We start from the raw sequence: 22,344 nt of genomic DNA on the forward strand, positions 1-22,344 counted from the left end.
TAACCGGAGTGTGAGCCCGCTTCCACCCTGGAGTGTGAATGTGGGGCCCTCCCTGTCTGGCTTTGCCTCAGTCTGCTGGTGTGTCTCTCTTCTAGGCCCAGCTCGAAGCCCAGAAGGCGACTCAGGACTTCCAGAGGGCGACCGAGGTTCTCCGAGCTGCCAAGGAGACCATCTCCTTGGCTGAGCAGCGGCTCCTGGAGGACGACAATCGGCAGTTTGACTCAGCCTGGCAGGAAATGCTCAATCATGCTACCCAGCGGGTAGGAGCCACGAGGCCTTGATTATTGCATGCCTTTCTCTGCCTCTCCTCCTTCTCCCCTGGCTTACTGACCCAGCCCGACAACCTCTGATGGGGGCTCGAGCTGCTGCCAGCTTCCACTCCCAAGTGAGTCGGGCCCTCAAGGGGATGTTGCCATGGAGATGGCATCTCGCGGTGCCATGGCTTGGTAGCAAGCACCTGCTGCCTCTGTAGGAGCTGAATTCACGCCTGAAGGCTTGGTTCCTCCTGTACCATGGCCTGAGGTCCATCGGGTCCGTGGCCACAGCCGTGGTGATGGGAGGTCTCACCCTGCCCTGTTACAGGTGGGGTTTCTTAGGTGGAGAGTTGGCAGAGCACGCGTGGATTTCCAGGAGCCCTCAGGCCTGGCCATCCCAGGCTTGAGCTGGAAGCTGATCTTGCTTGTTAGAAGCTTTTTGCTGGGCGGTGGAGTGGTCTAGATAGAATATGGCGGGGAAGCGGTCTAGATAGAATATGGTGGGGGAGGAGGGCAAGAGGGCTGCTTATTTGGTTCATTTGTCCTCTAGAGTAGTTGGGTCAAACTCTTTCCCAATGTCTGTGGCTTAGAAGCACAAGTTTAGAACTCACAGGACCAGCTACAGGTGAGGAATGAGGCCTAGAAAGTTTAATTGACTTATCCAAGGTCTCACACCCAGGTGGTGGTATGTGGCAGATTCAGGATTTGAACCCAGCTCCTCCTGGCTCTCAGTCTAGTCACTTCCTTCTATATCGCCGTACGCCGTTGGCCAACTGCAGTGCTGTCCTGGATAATAAGAGTATGGCACTGGGCTAAGTGCTTTACAGTTATTATCTTATTTGATCCTTACAACAACCCTGGGAGGCAGGTGCTGTTATTACCCCCATTTTACATCTAAGGAAACTGAGCTAGGCAGCGGTTAAGGGTCATATCACTAGTAAGTGTCTGAGGCTGAATTTGAACCCAGATCTTCCTCCTTCCAGACCCACAGGCCATCTGGCTGCCCTGGCTGCTGCTATCGGGACGGGGTGAGTATAGGAGCAAGGAGATGCTGAGCAGAGATGAATCTCAGCCGCTGTTGGGAGCTCTGATGGCCCAAAGGCCTGTGGGCCGATGGAAAGGAGGCTGCTAGAAATACGCAGAAGAAAAATGGGTTTACATACAAGGTCGGGAGCCGGACCATGTGGGCTCTAGGCTTGCTCCCCTCACCATCTGCCCATCTGCTTTGCTCAGATGTAGGGCTCCTTGGCAGCACATTGGATAGAGCGCCATCACTCAAGTCAGGAAGGCCTGAGTTCACCTCCTGCCTCAGACGCTCCCTAGCTGCGTGAGCCCGAGTGCACCATCCTCAGCCCCAGCTTTCTGTAGAATGGGTTCACAAGAGCCGCCTCCCTCACGGGACCAGGTGGGGTAGCCCATGTAGAGGGGGCCTTGCCACTCATTCGGCGCCGTGCTGGTGCTGGCTGTTACTGTGTTAGCGGGGGGGGGGGGGGGAAGGTGTAACCCTTCCCTCTTCAGTACCCCAGCTTCTGTGGCTTCTCCCACCCCAGGAATATGTCCTTTGCGGTGGACTCTCACAGCTGCAGGGGGCACATCTGGCCAGTGACAGCATCACTAACCCCGGGCCAGGAAGAGCCCTGTTCTCCCCACTGGCTGACCCGATTACCAGGGGGAGGTTTCAGAAGCATTTGGGAATCACAGAACAAGAAAGCCAGGGCCCTGACAGCTGCGAAAGGGGCTTGATGAATATTCAGTGCATTTGCTTCCAAATGATTCAAAACCACTCCCCCCACCCCCATGTGCCATCTGTTTCCCAGCTGACACCCTGCTTGGAACTGAGCAGAGTCCAGTGATCAAAACCAGTCCATTAGTTGCTCCGAAACCTGTGCTTCTACTCTTTAGAAACAGAACTACACAAAAAAGCAGGGAGGCATCTATCTCTCTGCTGGAGGTCTTTTTGAGAGGCCCTGGGTAGTGGTGAGGGGACGAGGGGGTGGCCCTTTCTCCTAGGGCTCTGCCGCCGGCCCTTTGGTTCATTCTTACTCGGGCATCTTCTGGCTGGCGGGGCATGTGTGCCCGTAAGTCTGAGTTTGACTTTGGGAGCAGATGTGTGCAGGCCTTCCTCTGGTGCAGGTGGCTTCAGCGTCAACCTGGACCCAGGATGGAACTTGGAGCCGTTGCAGAGAAAAGCCACGTAATTAATAAAGCCTCCAGCCAGAGACTCTCTTTGCTCTGTCCCCGTGGGCTAGTTAAGGAAGAGGGCTATTGGCACAGGGCAGTGGACAGAACAAATGGTGTGGTCTCAGTTCTGGATGTTACCAGCAGTGTGACCAGGGGCAAGTCACTTAGGCTCCTTCCAGCCTCAGTTTCCTCCTCTGTAAAAATGTAGATCATCCAGTTAAACCTGGAGAGGACTTTCGGAGTCATTTGTTCTACTCCCTGGAAGGCAGCTTGAACAGTGGCACTGAGGCCCTGGATTTGAATTCCTGATCCTGCTACTTAGCTGAATTTAGGCAAGTCCCTTAACGTCTCTTTGCTCCCTCATCTGTAAAGGGAACGGGGTTCAACTTGATGATTCCCCCTTAAGAGGCAGCTGGGTAGTTCAGTACATAGAATGCTAGCTTTGGAGTTTGAAGACCCGAGTTCAAATCCAGCCTCAGACACTGTGTGATCCTGGGCAAGGACCTGCCTCACTTCCCTTCTAATAACAGCACCCACTTCAGTGGGATAATATTTGCAAAATGCTTTGCAAAACACTTAAGTGTTATATAAATGCTAGGCATCATTTTTTTAAAAATAGATGAAAATAATAATGTTTGCACTACCTACCTCACAGGGTGGTTGTGGAAAGAATTGTGACGGCCAGGATGGCTTAGCGGACAACGGGCTGGTCTGAACGTCATGCACACATGGGAGATAATAAACCTTGTAGGCAAACGTGGTAGAATGCAGAGCCTGCTGTAGGGTTAGGGGCTCTGCCCCAGGGGACTCCTGAAGACTGTAAGGTATAGATGGATTGCTGATCTGTATCAGTGACGGCAGTCTCCATGCTGGGAGAGCTCACTAATCAAACCACAGGCTGTATGTATGCAAATGTATGTGTATAATGTGTGTATGTGTATACACGTACGTGTACATACAGGACGACCCAAAAGTCTTAGAGCAGTTGGAAACTAAACACTTCTAACTGCAAAGCTTCAAGTGACAGTAAGACTTTTGCGACCCACTATGTGTGTGCATATATAGTCTTACACGTTTCCCAGTGTGAGCTAATGTGGTCATTGAAGGCAGCTGTGCTTTCCGTGTTCCTGTTGGGTGAGAGGTGGGCGGCACAGTGGATTTTACAGGCGAGGTCACTGGAGATGGTGGAGAAGTCACAGAGGTGGGATGGGAACCCAGGTGCTCTGACTCGGAAGCCCAGCTTGTTTCTTCCTCTGATGTAGTCGCCAAGGTCACCCTTGATGACTCATGATTGTGGCGCTACAGACTGTGAAGCGATGTCCCTGTGATGGGAAGCTTTCCTCAAAGGCAGGGGAGCCCTTGTGGGCTGTCCCACCTCCCTCCTCCCTTTGCTGCTCTGAGTGCTGTTGAACAGGAGTCTTTAACTCTGGGCAATCTGCTCCCCTTGGGGACTGGTGATGGGCAGTGACTTTTTTCTGTAATTGGAGGGGCAAGGTGTCTTAGTCCCACTGAGGTATTGTGCCTGTAGACAGGGCTTCGTTCGCAGTGAGGATCCCCTGGATTCCGATCCTCAGGCTTTTACCAGCTAGTTGGGTGGGCTTGCATGGGCAAGTTGCCTAGCGCCTCTCAGCCCCAGCTTCCTCATCTATAATATGGGTATAACACCCGTTGTGCCTGTCTCCTGGGGTTGGTGTGAGGCTCAAGTGAGATTCTTGGTTTTGCAAATGTGGAAGCCCCATATAAATGTCCAGTGCTGCAGTGCACCTATGTGTATGCCCTCCAGCATCGCAGATGGCCCTGGGCATCCAGGCCTGCTCCACAATCTCCCACAGGCCATCATGTTGTTGTTACTGGGGGAGCGGCTGCATAATTAGGGCTTTAGCACCAAGGTGTTTGTTTCCCCAGCTTATTTATTGTAGGATCAGTCAGTGAGCCAATCAAGAAACAGCACCTAAGTGCTGGGCATAAGGAGACAAAAATGAAACCTGCCCTCAAGGAACTTCCATTCTATGTCTACAAAACGCTACATAGATGAGTATATGCAAAAATAAAAGAGGAATTAGCAGCTGAGGAGTCGAGAAAGGCTGGAGCTGAGCTTTAAAGAAAAGTAGAGCGTCTGAGAGGTCAGGAGGGAGGGCATTCCAGGAGGAGGGGACAGCTGGTGCAAAAGCCTGGAGAGGGGAGATGGGAATGTCACGTGCAAGGAACAGAAAGAAGGCCTGCATGGCGGGATAGTGCCCGGCTGTGACAGGCTTTAGTTTTAGGTGGAGAAGGGACCTCACAGCTGTCATCCAGCCCCATTTTACAGGTGAGGAAACCAAGACTCAAGGAGGTGAAATAATAGTAATAGTACCAGCTAGCATTTATATAGCACTTTAAGGTTTTGCAAGGTGCTTTACAAATGGCTGATTTGCTCCTCACAACAGCCCTGTGAGGTCGGTGGTATTATTATCCCCATTCATGTTTTTGTTGTTCGGTTGTTTCAGTCACGTCCAACTCTTCGTGACCCCGTTTGGGGTTTTCTTGGGAAAGATACTGTATTGGTTGGTCATTTTCTTCTCCAGCCCATTTTACAGTTGAGGAAACTGAGGCACAGAGATTAAGCGATTTGCTGAGAGTCATGCAACTAGTAAGTGTCTGAGGCTGGATTTGAATTCAGGTCTTCCTGATTCTAGGCCCAGCCCTTCATCCATTGTACCACCAGCAGCTTCCAAAGCATGACATGACAGAGTTGGCATTTGAACCCAGGACCTGGGACACCAAAGGCAGCGTTCTTTCCACATTGGTCAAGTCCTTCCTCCCAGGCATTTTGGGTTTCCCATGGTTAATGTTAGACCAGTGTTACCTGAAGACCAAAGAAATCAAATGACTGACTTGTAAGATTCTTTGAAAAGACAGAGAGTTTTACCAGTTATAAACATACACATGGAGCAAACAGCGTGCTAACTGCCGGGGGTACAAAGAAAGGCAAGATGGAATGACAGGAGAACAGTGGGAGAATTCTCTAGGGGTGCCTCTTTCTGTTCACCCTTTGTGTCCCTAATGTGTGGCCCAGTACTCAGCACATAGTAGGTACTTCATTCCTTTGTGGCTTCACTCTGCTGAGCACCCAGTTAGTGGCCCCTCCACTTGTTGGCCCGCTGGAGACACCTGTGAATGGTGCAGCCCCATAGCACCATTATCTGCTCTGTTTTCAGAGCCAGATTTCAGAAATGAGTTCTGGCTCTGGTGGTTTTTAAGTTGGCCCAGACACGTCCTTCCTTCCTTTCTTCTTCCCCCTCCTTCCTGTCCCTGCAGGCTGCAGGGTTGGGTTCTTTGGATAAGACAGTTTTCTTTCTCAACATTTGCTGGAAGATGTAGGCCAGAAGGAAAAAGGCAATTTGGAAATGCCAACAGGAGCCACCCCAGCGAAGGGAAGGGTGAAGAGAAGGGCTCTTCAGGGGCGAGGGAACCGGCCAAGTTGTCCCTAGGTCGGCGAGAAGGAAGTGGGATGGAAAACTAATGGGCATCAGATGCCTAGCGAAAGCCTTCCCTGACCTAGTGCTGACTTAGCCAGTTGGCGGGTATTTATTAAGTGCCTGCTGTGTGCCAGGCATTGGGATGAAGAGCCTCAAAGGGTCACATTGGGTCGTTGATATGACGTGCGTGGTCCCTTGAAGGAGAGATGCTGGGAGGCAGAGCCTGTAAAAGAGCAGAGGCCCCCATGGGGGGACAGAACATCTGGGCTGGTCCTGCCCTCTCCTCCCTCCCTGCACAAAGGTTCCAGCCCGGCCCAGGGGCCCTGATGCTTACTTTCATTCAGACTGTGGCTTCTGACTCGGCTTGTTTTCTGGCCTTTGTACCTACAGTGCCCAGCACAATACTTGGTCCACAGTAGGTGCTTAATAAATGCTTGTTGAAAGAGCAGGAGACCCTTAATCACTCTAGATGAGGACAGAAGCAGTGGTGGAGTGGGCGGAGGGGCCTGGAGTGAGGAAGCCTCAGACACTCACTAGCTATGACCCTGGGTGGGTCACTTTACCTATGTCTGCCTCAGTTGCCTCAACTGTAAAATGGGGATTATAACAGAAGCTACCCGGCAGGGCTGTTGTGAGCAGTTAAGATATGTAGGGCGCTGAGCACGGTGCCTGGCGTCTAGTAGGTGCTTAATAAATGGTTGTTTCTTTCCTTGGTGTGGGCATGCCTAGTTGTGTCCCGGAGGCCACGCTTTCCAGTTTTTGTCACACTCCCGCTATTTCTCTTCCCTGAGGAGGAGACTGACCCACATTAGTTTGCTTTAGTCGGCCTGGGGCCAGCAGGAAGCTGGTTTGCTGTTTTTTCCTCCCGCTGGATCTGGTCAGATGGGGGGCAGGTACAAAAGGGCAGGGATGCACCCCCAAAGGGTGATTTTAAAAAGCACAGATGGCCCACATTGCCTGTGCCTGGAGGCCTCTGGCTGGGCGTGCCTGAATACCTTTGCCAGAGACCAAAGCATGTAGACATCCAAAGTAGGGAGTTTCAGGATACAGGGTGGATACAGCTGTGAGAAATCAGGGGCTGTAATGGATTACATGCTGGGCTGGAGTCAGGAAGACCCGACTGTCCTAATGACGGACTTTGGATGCTAATATTCAGCATTGTTGCCTCTGGTCTGACCCATTTCTGACACTAGCAGTGTGTCCTTGGGCAAGTCACTTAACTCCTGTCTGCCTCAGTTTCCTCATCTGTAAAATGGGGATAATAATAGCACCTACCTCCCAGAGTTGTTGTGAGGATCAAATAATAATTGTAAAGCACTTAGCACAGTGCCTAACACATAGTAGGTGCTGTCTAAGCCTTAGCTGTTGTGATGATTTCTCTCTTACCCATGGTACTTCATTCTTTTTATGCTGTTCAAATCCTGCCTCTGACATTTACTAGCCCTGTGGCCCTGGGCAAGTCACGTAGACTTTCTGAGCCTCAGTTTCCCCATCAGTAAAATGGGGATACCAGTACCCAGAGGGCTTATCTGTCAGCATGCCACAAGCATTGATTAAGCCCCTGTTATGTGCTAGGCTCTGAGGTTATAAGATAAAAGGGAAGTAATCCCTGTCCTTGAGAATCTAACAGTTGCGCTAGGGAAGGCAGCGGGTAGGTTTGTAGGTAGAAATGGATTAAATAAGAGGTGATTGGGGAGAGGGGGGAATTAGACAAGGCCTCATGGAGAAGGTGGCACTTGGAGGATCTCCTAAGCGAGCCTGGTGGCTCACTCGTTCATCTCCCTCCTTTTACGGTTAGGAGGCCAGCTGGGTCAGACCACGATGTGTGGGAAGGGGAGTCTGGTCCTGGCCTGGCCTGCACAGGCAGGTGTGGACCAGATGGGAAGGGCTTTGAAGGCCAAACAGGACCTCTTGTTATTGGCCAGAGCTGCAGAGAAGCTCAGTAAGATGGCGCCTGGATGGAGCACTTGTCAAAGCTGAAGGTGTAAGCTGTATCATTGGAATCATGTTGAGACCCTGTGGAAGGGAAATGGTGGACGCTGCTTAATTTGGATGTTGTGATGGGGAGGGGAGAGAAGGAGATGGAGCAAGCTGTCTCCTTGCAGCTGGCCTTCATTGTTTTGGTTCCACACCCCTCGGAGCAGAGGTCAAGGTCACCTTGGTGCACTTGTATCTCTTATTGCTGGCTTTTGAGAAGCCAGGGCACCTAGTAGGAGCTTCATAAATATCTGTGGATTTATTGATTGATCCCACTGGAGGCAGGAGGATGGACTCCATGGCCTCTGGAGATCCACGGCAGGCCTGAGGGTTCTGGAGCGCAAATACCAGACTGATTTCCCGTTGACCACCTCATCACCTTTCTCAGACACACCAAGCGGGAGGACAGAGCTGTGGTCTTATCAGTGTGGGGAATTGCTGGATTTGGAGTTAGGAAACCACAATGTGAAGCTCCTTTGCCACTCAGGACCCATGTCAGTGTCTTTATCTGTAAAATGAGGGCATTGTTCTAGATAATTATTCCAGGCTCTCCAGGGTCCTCTAGATCTAAAATCTAAGGATCTTCTACCAAAGCAAATGCCAACCTGTGAGTCAGTAGATGAGACGGGGATTGCTGAGGGGTGCAGACAGGGCAAGTGAGTTGTCCAGGGTCACATGGCAGGATTTTGAGCCCAGGCCTCTCTGACTCCTGACCCTTGGATCTACCTGCTAAATGATGCAGCCTCTGTTTTCTGAAAGAACAAAAACAGCTCAGCCTCCGCACATCCTGCTGGCTGATCTCTAACCTTCATTGTCATCAGTGTTACCTTTGTGTCTGAACCGCTTCTCTACCCGCTGCACTCCGTCCTTCCTCCCAGCCCTCTCTGTTCCTGCTTCCCTGTTCGGCTGTCTCCCCACCCCTTCTGACCACTCCACCCATCTTACCCTCTGACACCAGGCTTCAGGCTGAGGATTTTCCTGGTTGCCTAGGAAACGTCACCAAGGCGACCAGTGCAGACTCTCTTTCCCCACAGGATCTGAAACCGATGCTGCGTCTTTTTTGGAGAGACCCTCCTTGTCTCACAGGGAATCCCTGAGTTGGAAGGGACCTTTGGGGCTATTTAGTGTAACCCATACCCGAGCAGGAATTCGCTCTCTGAAGTACCTGGCAAGGGCTAGGAGGTCCTTCCTTAACACAAAAGTAAACAGGTTTCTGCCGAGTCTGAGCATGGCCGTTAATTCCATCCTCTGGGGCCAAGAGCTCTTCCCTGTGATAGCTTTTCAGATATTTGAAGCCGCCTCTCCCATGCCCCCCTTTCCAGCTATTCCTTCTTCAGCCTACCCATCCCTCCTCCTCCTCCTCCGGGTCCCTCAGCAGCATGATTTTGGGGGTCTTGAGCTTGCTGGGGACATTTTCCAGCTTTTCAGAATGTGATGCCTGCCCAGAACTGAACATGCAGCTCCAGATGAGCTCGGCCACGGCAGTGACTGGCAGGGCCATCCCTTCTCCCTTTCTGGACACTAGGCTGCTGGTATGGCTGCCCAAGTTTGCATTGGTTCTTCTGGCTTCGACATCTCACTATTGACTCATATCGAGCTTGAGGTCCCTTGGAAACTCCCAGAACTTTTTCCAGGTGTGATCTAAAACCTTCTGTTTCAGGCTGTTTCTTCCCCGAACTATTGTAATAACCTAACTGGTTTTCCTGCCCCTCCTGTAATTCAGGGGTTCTTAATCTGGGGTCCACAAACTTTTTTAAAAAACATTTTTATAATTATATTTTAATATCATTGGTTTCCTTTTGATCCTATGTATTTTATCCTATGAATTGAAACTAATATTATTCTGAGGGAGGGGTCCCTAGATTTTGCCAGACTGACTGCCAAAGGGCTCCATGACACAAGAAAGGTTAGAAATCTTCCTATTGTGTGTAACTTAATAATATAGTGCTTTTATCGTGGCAGTTAAGGCTTTTTACAATTGGGCTCCATCTTGCCTGTCGAGATTTGCTTTACTCTCTTTCCCCTTCACCCTATGTGGTACAGTGGAAATGGTGCTTCATTTGGTCTTAGAGACCTGGGTTCAATTCCTGACCCTTCCACTTACTACTGAATGACTTTAGACAAGGCACTCATACTCTCTGGGCCTCAGTTAGCTTATCTGTGGAATGGGGGAGTGGACTAATGGCCTCTTCTGGTCCATTCTGGCTCTAAATCCGTGATTCTGCTGGCTGTCCCCCAGTCTCATCTTGCCCAACGCGGCCTTCATGCATCTGTGCCTGCCTTAGATGCTGCCTTTTCCACGAAGCCCTCCTGGAAATGATTTCTCCCTCCTCCAACTTTCTTAGAGTTTTTAATCAGAATATCTCCTTTTACTGGCCTGTTACAGTTTATTCCGCATCATATTTATTATGCACTTGTTAGCGTATACCCTCCTTTTAAGTTCCCTGAGGGAAGGGCTAACTTTCTCTCTTTTTCTCCACCTGTTTTTCTTTCTTTATTTCTGTAAAAACAAGAGTGTTCATATAATTTCAGATCCTGTGCTAAGCGTGTTAACAAAGATCATCTCATTTGAGTCTCACAACAACACCTTGAGATCACCCTTTGAGAATTCACTGGGGACAGTTTCAGTTTTACCCCCATTTTTCAGTTGGGGAAACTGAGGTGGACAGCTTAAGAGACTTGCTCAATACAGCTCTTAAGCATTTCAGTCAACATTTGAACTCTGGTCTTCTTGGTGTAAGGCTCAATGCTCTCTCTACTCTGCCATCCAGGTGCCTCATGTCTCTATTTCTTTTTCTCACTGTGTGTGTGTGTGTGTGTGTGTGTGTGTCTACATTTCCAGGTCTGCCCCTTCATTCCTAAGTTTTCCTGATGTTCTTCAAGATTTGGATGGAATCTTACCTGCTCCAGGGGGCCTTCCCCAGCCTCCCCAGCTGCCTTCCCCATTCAGGGTGCCTTCCATTGACTGTTCTAATAACCCTGTGTCCCTTAGCTCTGTGATGCTCAGCAGATCTCTTAACTTCTCTCTGCCTCAACGTCCTCATCTGTAAAATGGGGAGAGTAAGGGCAGCCGTTGGCAGGCTTCTGAGATAACACACGTGCTATATAAATGCTGGCCCCCATTACTCTTATTATTATACAGCTCCTACCTCCCCACCTGTTTGGATGCTGGTCTGTCTTTTTGTCTCTGTGTCCCTGGGGCGTTACACAGAGTAAACATTTCATAAATGTGCGCTGACTTGGGAATACAAAGAAAGGCAGAAGCAGTCCCTCTCCTATAGGACCTTACATTCTAATAGGGGAGACAATAGGAAGGTAGCTGTAGAGTGCAGGGCACAAGCCTCTGGAGATGTGGGGGTGGAGCAGGGAAAGGTCCCCTGAGGAGGGTCATGTTGGAGCCAAGTCCTGAAGGAAGCCAGGATTTAATGTTTATTGAATTGAATGCTATAGGGATCTGAGAGATGAAGTACTTTGACTACTTGGGGTGCTTATTTTAAAAAATATTTTTTTGAAGTTCTACATGGAATTGTAGTCTGGATTACAGGTGTATCAGGCTTTATGCAGCAGGTGTGTTCCTGAAAGGTTGTATATAATTCATGACTTGTGCCCTAGAGGAGCAGAGCTGGACCCCCCCCTTGAAGGCGGGTCTTTAAATTCAGTCTAGGGGATGAAGGGGAGCTCCCAGATTCTCACTCAGGGACCCAGAGTGACTCCTGAAATCCCACCAAGGGAGACATGACTTCAGAACATCACTGATGTCAATGGAGAAAGGTGTAATTGACAATGTCCTGGACTGGCTCCAAAGTCATAACAAAAAAGTTGGCATGAGCCTAGGATGAAAGGTGAGCCCGAGAGCAAAATTTATCTGTGTTCCCTCGCCCAGAATCTTAAATATTTTTGAAAGGTCAATAGCCACCTCTGGTTACCTGCCTTGGAAGCTTGGTGTTTGGTCTTTTGGGTGGGCACACCTGGATCTTTAAATTCAGCTCAAGATTGAAGGCAGATTTGTGGAATAGTCGGTCATAGCAAAATTTATTTATTTATTCATTCATGTATGTATGTATCTATTTATGGCAATTGGGGTTAAGTGACTTGCCCAGGGTCACACAGCTAGTGTCAAGTGTTTGGTCTGAGGCCGGATTTGATATAGAATATTTATTAAGTTATCTACTGTGTGCCTGTACTCTTCTAGATGCTAAAAGGCCCAACTAAAATACCACCCTCTACAAGAAGCCTTCCCCAACCTCTCTTAATTCTAGTGCAGGGGTGTAGACTTCTAGGTCTTCCGGTGCGGCCTTTTGACTGAGTCCAAGTTTTACAGAACACATCCTTTTATTAAGGCGATTTGTTCTGTGAAGTTTGGATTCAGTCAGAGGGCTGCACTTGAGGACCCCTGTTTCCCACCCCTGTTCTAGTGGCTTCCCTCTCTTAATTATTTCTTATTTATTCCATATGTAGCTTGTTTGAACATTGTTTGCATATTGTTTCCCTCATTAGATCATGAGCTCCTTGAGGGTAGACTGTCTTGCCTCTTTTTGTATCCCTAGTGTTTAACACAGTGCCTAGCATGTAGTAGATGCTTAGTAAATGTTTAGCGATTGCCTGATAGGAGATAAAGAGAAATAGTGAATAAAATAATAAATAGTCAATAAAGATTGAAATAGTACTAAATGTGAAAGTTACTGGCCTCAGGGAGCTTACAGTCTATTGAGGGAGGCAGAAAATAAACGCACAGTGAATACAGGATCACAGCTTTAGAGCTGGAAGGAATATTAGAAGGCCCCCTCATTTTACAGACGAAACGGAGTCAAGGGGAGGTTTGGGGACTTGTCCAGTCACAGACTTGGTAAATGGCTGAGCCACAGGGCTTGGCGTCTGTCAGTACCTCACTGGGCAAGGGGAAGCAGCTCATCTGAGAAGGAAGTGAGGCTTTCTTGGCCCACAGGTTTTTCAACGGTGCCTTCCTGAAATTGTCCCCAGTGAGTTCTCAAAGAGTGATCTAACTTCCTCTTGGCTCCCCCAGGGAAATCTCTGAGTTTGCTTTCTCTACTCGGCAGGCAAGTTTTGTACAGCCTTTTGGGTAAAACCAGAGCATATCCTGCCCCCAAATCAATTTTCTAATTATTAGATTGTAGTCTAATGAATTTTCCAGTGATTCAAAGGACCCGAGAGATAGGTCCTGTGAGAGGCAGAGTGTGAGAGAAGGAGTTAGGAAGATCTCAGTTCGAATCTTGTCTCGGACCCTTATTATTGAAGCAGTCAGGTGGTGAATTGGATGGAGTGAGGAATATCCGAGTCGTAATCCTTTCTCAGACAGTTACTAGCTGTGATCCTGGGCAAGCTAGTTAATTTCTTTCAGCCTTAGTTTCCTCCTCTGTAAAAATAGGATAAAGCGAGCTATCTCACATGGTTATTGTGAAGCTCAAATAAGAGAAAGTGCGCTGAAACCCGTAATTTGTTTAGTCATTTTCCTAGTCATGTCCGGCTCTCTGTGACCCCATTTGGGGTTTTCTTGGCAGAGACACTGGAAGGGTTTGCCATTTCCTTCTTGAGCTCATTTTACAGCTGAGGAAACTGAGGCAGACAGGTGAAGTGACTTGTCCAGGGTCACACAGCTAGTAAGTGTCTGAGGCTGGATTTGAACATGGCACCATGGCTAACAAATCTCCACACCTCAATTTAGTTATCCACACAAATGGGATTAATCATGGCCACGGAATCTACCTCACCACGTTAATGAAGCTGAAATGAGATGATCTCCATAGAGCATAAACTTTAGAGTTCGTTACCTAAAGCATGACCTTCTCATTCACACAAAGGGAGCCTTAGAGCAGGAGAGGAGGAGGGAGAGGTTAAACAGGCTAGAGCACATACTGATCGGTGGAAGTAGAATGTGAACCCACTTCTTCTTACTCCAAGTCCAGGGACAAGTGAGAGCGGAAGACTGGGGGTGTGCCTTCAAATCATGTTTACTCTTCTACTCTTTGGCCTTTTCTTTAGGGAGAGGACAGCCAAGCCAACGTTACTGTTCCTGTTCATGATAGTAGCTGGTATTTGGTTAGTACTTTAAGGTTTATGAAGTGCTGTGTGTATGTTATTTACAACAGTCCTGTGAAATAGACGCTGTTATTAAAATGCTGTTTTACCGAAGAGGAAACTGAGGCAAACAGGGTTAAGTGATTTGCCCGGCCAGTAAGTGCCTGAGGCTGGATTTGAACTCAGGCCTTCCTGACTCCAGGAAGGCGCTCCATTCACTCTGCCACCAAGCTGCCTGGAGTTAGACCTGAGTTCAAATCCAGCCTCACATTTAGAGGCTCTGTGACCTTGGGCAAGTCACTTAACCTCTGTTTACCTCAGTTTCCTCAACTGCAAAATGGGGATAATAGCACCTATCGGCAGGGTTGTTGTGAGAATTAAAAGAGATGATCATTTAGAAGTGTTTAGCACAGTGACTGGCATGTGGCAGGCATTATTTGGAATGCTTATTCCCTTCTTTCCTTTCTGATTCTGAGTCTGGCAGTCCATCTACTACATCATCTAGCTATCTCAGCTTACCCACCAGGAGGGAGTTTCAGGTCTACCTTCCACTTGCAGAATTTACAGAATCTGAGTTAGAAGTGACTCTGACCAGGAAATTCAACCTGTCCTTGACCAAGACTCCCTGTTACATTGTCCTCAACAAATAGGCCCTATCTGAGTACAGTCCCTTCCCCTTGGGAGAATATAAGCTCCTCGAGGGCAGGACTGACTTGGTTTTCTCCTTCTAAGCCCAGCAGAGTGTCCCTAAGCACTCAGTAAAGATGTGCTGAATTAAGTGGTAGTCCAGCCTCTACTGGATCATTTGTGAGGAAGAACCCTGGATGCCTTCCCAGTTAAGACCCGAGATGAAGGCAGGAAGGGCGCTTGCCCCTTTTCTCTACTATTACTTATCATAGCTCAGTAAGTGCTACGTAGCAAGACAAGAACCAGAAGTTACAGGAGTAAGTCTCAGTACAGAAGAGTCAAGTAGGGACAACAGACATTTATCAGGTACTTATGATGTGTTACGCCCTGTGCTAAGCACTGGGGTTAAAAAGAAGGGCAAAAACTGGTCCCTGCCCGCGAGGAGCTCCCAATTCAGCGGGGGAGAAAAAATGCAGCCACTATGTGTACGTAAGAGATAGACAGTGCAAATTACAAGTGGTAATCTGGGAAGGCATTAGCAGCGGGAAGGGGCCGGAAAAGCCTTCTACAGAAGGAAGGTGAGATTCGAGCTTTGTCTCAAATGGAGCCAAGAGGCTGGGATGAGGAAGGAGAGTATTCTTTCATCCAGAGGAGACAAAATTACTTCTGTTTGCAGATGATAAGCAGGGGACACACGTGAGACTAGGACTAGATTAGGGGTCTGGCAGGTTTTCATACATATATTCTGTGGCAGCCTACATCTGTGAAGTCTCGCAGTTGATTGACAGGTACACATACTGCAAGAACCCACTGTGCTTTTGACTGACTGTGATTTAAAAAAAGAAAAGCCAAATGCAGCTCTAAAGGCCTTCTTCCAACAAGGCGTCTCTCCTGCATATGTCAAAATCATACAAGATTCCTTTCAAGATGGAACGTCAGCGGTGACCTTGTTTGACAATCTTCTGATGAGTAATATACAGGGAGGAATAGGGCAGGGAGAGGCCTACCCAACAACAGTCTTCACTGCTTCGTTAGGTGGGATTTCCAACACAGTCCAAAATTGAAGAAGAGTTCTTGTATAGATGGTGGTGAGGTCCTTTAAATGCTTCTCTTTGCAGATTATGTTCTGCTGATTAAAGGAGCTATTTCACAGCCTTCTAAGGAGACTTATTATCCATCCAAGAAAAACCAAGGAGATGAAGAATGCCTATTGTCCAAACTATATGTAGTTCAATAGATAACCCATAGGGGTTGCACATTGTAGAAGAGAAATGATGGAAAAGTGTGAAAGATGTAGAAAAGGGAAAAGAGCTGTAAGCCTGTCAAATAGCAAAAATGAAGGATAACTTGGTGGACAGCTTGAATGTTCCATGAGTGTTCATCCATATGATGTTAAAAGACCTAGAAGGCTCCCAGCATGTTGGGCGGATTTATAAAAGGACATGGTCATGCCCAGCGCCTGTTACACAGGAGGCATTTAATAAATTCTTGTTGTCTGATTGACAATGAGACAGGATAGATAGGCAGGACTGGGTTTTGATCTGTATGGCTGGAGAGAGCCCATATTGAGAATAGACTCTTGGAGTATTGAAATGTGTGAAGATTGACCCAGAAAACCCTAGTGAGTCAGTGAAAAAAACTAACAGAAATAATTAAAAGTTTTATCAAAGGAACCAGATAAGAACTAAATTTACAAAAATCTTTAGCTTTTCTGTATATTTATAACAAAATCCAGGAGAGACAGAAAAGCAACTTCCATCTCTCTTCTGCTTTGATCTCTAGCGGAGGTGGGGCGGGGTGGCGAGACCATGCCATGCTTTGTTAGGAAGCTTTTCGAAGGATCCTCTTTGTAGCTTGTGGCAACGTAAGTTGAGAACTGTCCTACAGGTAGTGAAGAGCAACCCCAGAATTCCTCTGAACCGAGATCCAGTGCACAGAGTCTGGCACACAGGAAGTGCTTAATAAATGCTTTATTTGATCACCACATGGTTTCTTACCTTCCTGCTCTTAGTTTTGCCATTGGGAGCCGAGGAAAACAAGTCTACTTCTTCCATATAACAGCTCCTCAGATACTGGAGAACAGCTACAGAACCTCAGGAAGAATGAATCAATTGGCCTCCATCTGGCAGTTCAGTAATTGAGAATTTGGTTAGGGTGAATTGGTTCCCCAGGGCATGATCCCCTCCCTCCACTGGCAGGCAGCTAGGTAGAGTGGTGGGGAGAGGGGTCAAATCTGACCTCCGACACGTATTAGTAGTGGGATGAGCTGGCTAAGTCGCCCTGTCTATCTCAGTTTTCTCAGCTGTAAAATGATAATGGCACCTGTTTCAAAAGGGTTATTCTGAGGATCAAAATGAGATACTTGTGAAATGCATAGCACAGTGTCTAGGATGTAGTAAGTGCTCGATCAATGCCTGTTCCCTTCCCCCGTGCATAAAACTGAATCCCAAGCCAGTAAAACAAAGGACAAGACCCTCCAACCACGGTGTCCTTACCCTTTGAGAACTAGCCTGAACAGCTTAATTTCAAATGTGATGAGGACCAGGCCATTTCCCCCCACCCGCTTCTGAGTATTTAAAACACATTTATACAGACCACAGCCAGATTTTTCGGCAGATCTGAGCTGCAAGGTTACAACTCCTCCATGATGCTTCTGTTCATACTGAGCCCTAGAACACCATAAAACTCTTTCAGTAAAATTGACAGCCACGTCAAAGAGCTGACATGCTGCTCAAGGGGCACTAGAAGGAACTGGGGGTGTTTAGCCTGGAGAACAGGAGACTTGGAGATGGTCATGCTGGCTGACAGTATCTGAACCATTCCCACAGGGAAGAGGGATTAAGATTGCTTCTCCTGGCCCTAGAGGGCAGAACTAGGGACAATAGGTGGGTGGTCTGGGGAAGGCAGACCTTGGTTCCATGTCAAGGAAAACATTCCAAAAATGTGAGCTGTCTTAAAGTGGAATTTATTTCGTGGGGAAGAGGGAGGGATTCATGGTGGGGAGGGTGGGCAGCCTGTGTCTCCTTGTCTGAATGAATGCTGAAGGGGCCATTGTGGGGGACGCTGTAACTGGTGGCTGGACCAGGTAACTGCTGAGGCTCCTTCCACATCTAAGATACTTCTGATTCTCTGAACAAACAGAGGGTGCTTTTGGTGCCGGGTGTCTTGTCTTAACAAATGACAGCTTAAAAGCTGTAAGTACGCTAATGGACTCCCGGGGATTGGAAAGTCCGTAATTTTGTACTTAGTACAATTTGTGAGGGTAGGGATGTGTTTTGCAACATAGGAGGAAGGCTGTGGTTTTTCAATGATTAATAAGTGTTGAGTTTCTTGTTAACTTTTTCTTGCCTCCTTGCAAGGGTTCTTGCACTAGGATCTCTGGACCTTGTTAAAAGAGCACCACAGCGGACAGAGTGCCTGCTGGACCTGCAGTCAGGAAGACCCAAGTTCAAATCCTGCCTCAGATATTTAATAGCTGTGTGACTTTAGGCAAGACAATTCACCTCTGCCTTAGTTTGCTCATCTGTGAAACAGACATTGGAATAGCACCTACCTCTCAGGGGTAATAACATAATAATAGTAACAAAATTATTCTGAGAGTCAGGGTTTTTTTGAGGATAAAATGAGATATTTGAAAAACACTTTGTAAACGTTGGACAGAAATGCTATTATTATCATCGTTTTAAATATTTTGATAACTATTTCAGCATAACTGATTTCCTCTATAATCCTATGTATTTTATTTTGTGCATTTACATTCTGAGAAGGGGTCCATAAGCCTCACCAGATACTGCCAGTGGGTCTGAGACAAAAAAGGTTAAGAACCCCCTCCCCACCATTTTTTTTTATTACTGAAACTTAAATACACGACAAGAAAAGAAAAAGAAACAAACTTAAATACTGAAACTTAAATACATAAGAAAAAAAAGCATGTTATGTGCATGTAGAACGTAAGAGAGGATTCAGAATACATAGTGATAAATTTCTGTCTCAAGAAAGCCTACATAATAACGTGGTGTGTGAGTAGCCGTCTGTCTTGTCTTAGTTTCTTTGTTAAGAACCCCCTTTTTATTTGATTGCTAAGTTTTGACCCTGGTTAAAAAGACAGAGACATTTTTCTCTATTGGGGATTAGGAAGGAGAGAGGTAGGATACATTTTAAAGGAAAAAACATTTCCTTTAAAATTTTTCTAAGATATACTTAGTCTAAGAAAGTTGGGAAACAAGCTGAAGAGGTCAGTTTATACCTAACTGTATTGTTTCCTGATTTTTTTTTTTGTGAGGCAATGGGGGTTAAGTGACTTGCCCAGAGTCACACAGCTAGTGAGTGTTATGTGTCTGAGGCCGGATGTGAATTCAGGTCCTCCTGACTTCAAGGCTGGTGCTCTATCCACTGCACCACCCAGCTGCTCCCTTATTTCCTGATTTTTAAATGCTGGTCCTTGACTTGATGAGCCAGTATTAACAGGTTTACCAACTTGGATCACAACATTAAGGCACTGACATGTCAAGACAAAAAGGAAATAGTCCCTGCTGTCAAGGAACTGACCTTGTAGAGGAAGACAGTTCACAGTACAAATCTATAGAGTGTCCCAAAAGTTTTAACGTATTAAAGCTTAAAACTGCTCTGAGACTTTTCGAATACCATCCAAATATAAAAAGAATAATGCAAAATGAATAGTAATAATAGCAGCTTTTACACAGTACTTTAAGATTTAAAGAATGCTTTACAAATATCTCATTTTACCCTCATAACAGCCCTGCGAGGTAGATGTTATTATTGCCATTTTTTTTTTTTAGGCAGTTGGGGTTAAGTGACTTGCCCAGGATCACAGAGCTAGTTAAGTGTCAAGTGTTTGGTCTGAGGCCAGATTTTAACTCCGGTCCTTCTGACCTCAGGGCCGGTGCCCTATCCACTGTGCCACCTAGCTGCCCCTTATTATTACCATTTTATAGATGAGGAAATGGAGGCAAACAGAGACTCAGTGGCTTGCCCAGGGTCACACAGCTAGTGTCTGGGGCCAGATTTCAACTCCAAGTCTTCCTTACTCCAAGGCTATCACTCTACAAATTAAACCTAGCTGCCTTAGTTTTGGAAGGGGAGGACACCAGTAGCTAGAGGCATCAGGAGAGGTATATTATGGTTATGATGATAATAACTGTCATGTATAGGTGCATCTGTATACAACTTGGAATATTTGCAAAGCACTTTAAGTATATTATCTCATATGATGCAACAGGCATTGTCAAATACACTTCGTAGATTAGGAAACTGAGGCTGAGAGAGAAGATAAATGACATGAACCTAGTAATTCAAAGCCGGGTCTTCCCGACTCCCCATCCAGCATCCCATCCACTAAGTCTGGACCATGTAGGTTTTCTCTCCTCCTCTTGCGCACATCTGGACTTTTGACTGTTCATAGCAGTACCTGGCCTGGATGGTGGACGAGTCATCCATGTTAGTTGATTAGCGTGCCTCTTGAGAGTATGTAGAAGAAAGTTTGGGGGAAGAAGTTAAAGCTTTTAGTTCCAAGGAACTCTGAGGGTTTCCTGGTCCCTGCCTCAATACCAATCCCATCTATAAAAGGGAGTTCCTACTTTATTAGTGTTTTTGTCATGCCCCCAGTCTATCTAGACCAGGCAGTTTCCAAGGCTGATAAGGAGGGGGAAAAGGGGAGAAATCTTGTTTATTTTTTTGGAAGCTAGATTAAAAAAAAATCTGTCCACTGGTCTGGAAGTAGACTGCTGTGGAAAACAGCGTTCTAACTGGACACACAACCTTAGGGCTCTGGGAACTGACCCTTGTTGTCTGTCATCTCAAGGTCATGGAGGCTGAGCAGACCAAGACAAGAAGTGAGCTGGTACACAAGGAGACAGCAGCCAAGTACAACGCTGCCATGGGCCGCATGAGACAGCTGGAAAAGAAGCTCAAGAGGGCCATCAACAAATCCAAGTAAAGTCTGGAGCAGCAGGGCCTGCTGGTCTAGCCAATGTCAGGGCATGGGACTGGGGTGGTTTGAGTTACATCATTAACATAGTTCACGGGGTCAAGATCTTGAGCTAGACGAGACCTTACAGGCCATTTCGTCCAGTCCCCTCAGAAGGAGGTGGTTACAGCTATTAAGTGTGGGGCAGCATCTGGACCCAAGTCTTTCTAACTCCAAGTCCAATGGTCTCTCCATAGCACTAGAGCTTCTGATGCGTGAGGGGTATGAAGTTCATTTTCATTATGAACAGATGCCTCTGGGATGTCAGTTTTTGCTGTACCATATCATGGGTGGTACTGCTCAGATGTCACTTCCTTTCTGCAGCAAAGGATTTCTCAAAGGAGAATTTATTTTTCATTCATTATTTAGTGAGGTCTGCAATGAGTCCATGGGCGTCCTTAGGGTTGGTTCATGTGTAGGATTTGAGTCATGAATGAACCTCTCTTGAACCAGGGATGGGATGGAAGCATGCCACTCCAGTGTGTAGGCTAATGTCTGCTCTGAAGCCAGGATGACATCTTTCATTACATGGTTCCGGCAGTTCCACCTTTCCTTGAGTTGGGCAGTTTTCAGAACAAAACAAAGCAATATTTAGTAACCTCTCATCCAGTTTCTATGAGGCAACAGCATGGAGGATGGCTCGTTTTCAAGACAGGGGAATATGTTAGATAATATGTTTGTTTCGGTGACTGCTGGAGACCAAAGCTCCTAGGGTGGAGTAGACAGTCCTGTAGGCCTGCCTCATCAGGAATTGAGGCGACACACACAGCAGCATGATGGCCTGGGTGAGGCAGGTGATGGTGTATGCTCACCTCTCTGAATGCTCAATTACCCAGAAAGATCTGCACCGTGGTCGGGGCTGTCAGGCTCTCTGGTGTCCCTGTCCCTGGAGGAAGCACTAGAAATTTTACATGTGGCTTCCTTCCAAGATCTTGCTGGGTCTGGCAACCACTGCTCCAAAGTTCTCAGCCAGTTTCATAAGGGAAGGGATGTGGGTGGGGTGCATCCTTCACGTTATCTCCCACATCTCTGGCCTTGTCTGCACTCATGGTTAAGCCCCAACATGGAGTTTTTCTCATTCTGGTGTGTGTGTGTCTCTCTCTCTCTTAACTATGGATCAGGGTTATAACTTGAGAAATAATGACCCTGGCCAGAAAAGTGAATTTGAACGTCCTGTGCCCTGAAGGTAAAGGGTGTGCATGCACTTTGATGGTTGACCCCAGGCATATTTAGCACTGGCCAGCCTCTTCTCACCCAAGGTGGGAATGGAGTGTGGGGAAGTGATTTCACTAGCTCAGCAAGGTATTCTAGGTTTGTGCCTTGGAACTGAAGGCTGCCTCTAACCTTACCAGCAGCTGCAGTCTCAGAAATAACTTACAGTACCCAGCATTCAAAAAAGGCCTGTGAGACACCCCTTGTAGTTACTATGGTCACAGTAATAAATTTTCCTTTCCTTCCCTCTGTCTTCCACAGACCTTATTATGAACTCAAGGCAAAGTACTACGTACAGCTCGAGGTATGTGGGGTATGCTATCTTCTCTCTGTTGCTATGATTCTTCTAGATTGCAAGATTGTGTTGTGTCCACCGGGCACGTTTCAGATAGATTAACTGGTCTGCTGTTCTTGGGGGAGGGTGATGATGGAAGGGCCTGTTTTTAATGGAGAAGCTCAGGAGACTCTCTAGATTCTGGGCCCTTCAGTGGCTCTCTAGTCAGTATGAAGGACTGAGGCTGAAGGCTGTGTTCAGAGAGGTGCTTCAGGGCTCCGGTGTGGGCTTCCTTTCTGCTATGATTCAAATTCTGTAGTTTTTAGGCCTGTACTTTGC

At 47.3% G+C, this 22,344-nt stretch overlaps 1 protein-coding gene across 5 annotated transcripts in view; it reads left to right on the forward strand.

Moving 5' to 3' along the window:
• The window catches only part of SH3BP5 (SH3 domain binding protein 5), a 92,582-nt gene that overhangs the window by 64,611 nt on the left and 5,627 nt on the right, over nt 1-22,344 (forward strand). For 2 of the 5 annotated variants that reach the window (XM_078151506.1, XM_020987250.2), the window contains exons 4-7: nt 96-260; nt 1,238-1,282; nt 20,355-20,485; nt 21,993-22,035. In XM_078151506.1, coding sequence (XP_078007632.1) covers nt 96-260; nt 1,238-1,282; nt 20,355-20,485; nt 21,993-22,035 — 384 coding nt within the window. The remainder of the gene's footprint in view (nt 1-95; nt 261-1,237; nt 1,283-20,354; nt 20,486-21,992; nt 22,036-22,344) is intronic. The other 3 variants (XM_078151497.1, XM_020987251.2, XM_078151508.1) reach the window with 2 other exon arrangements.

This window comes from Phascolarctos cinereus, unplaced genomic scaffold, assembly GCF_003287225.1.
Source record: "Phascolarctos cinereus isolate Bilbo 61053 unplaced genomic scaffold, phaCin_HiC Scaffold_1;HRSCAF=81, whole genome shotgun sequence".
Lineage (NCBI taxonomy): Eukaryota > Metazoa > Chordata > Mammalia > Diprotodontia > Phascolarctidae > Phascolarctos > Phascolarctos cinereus.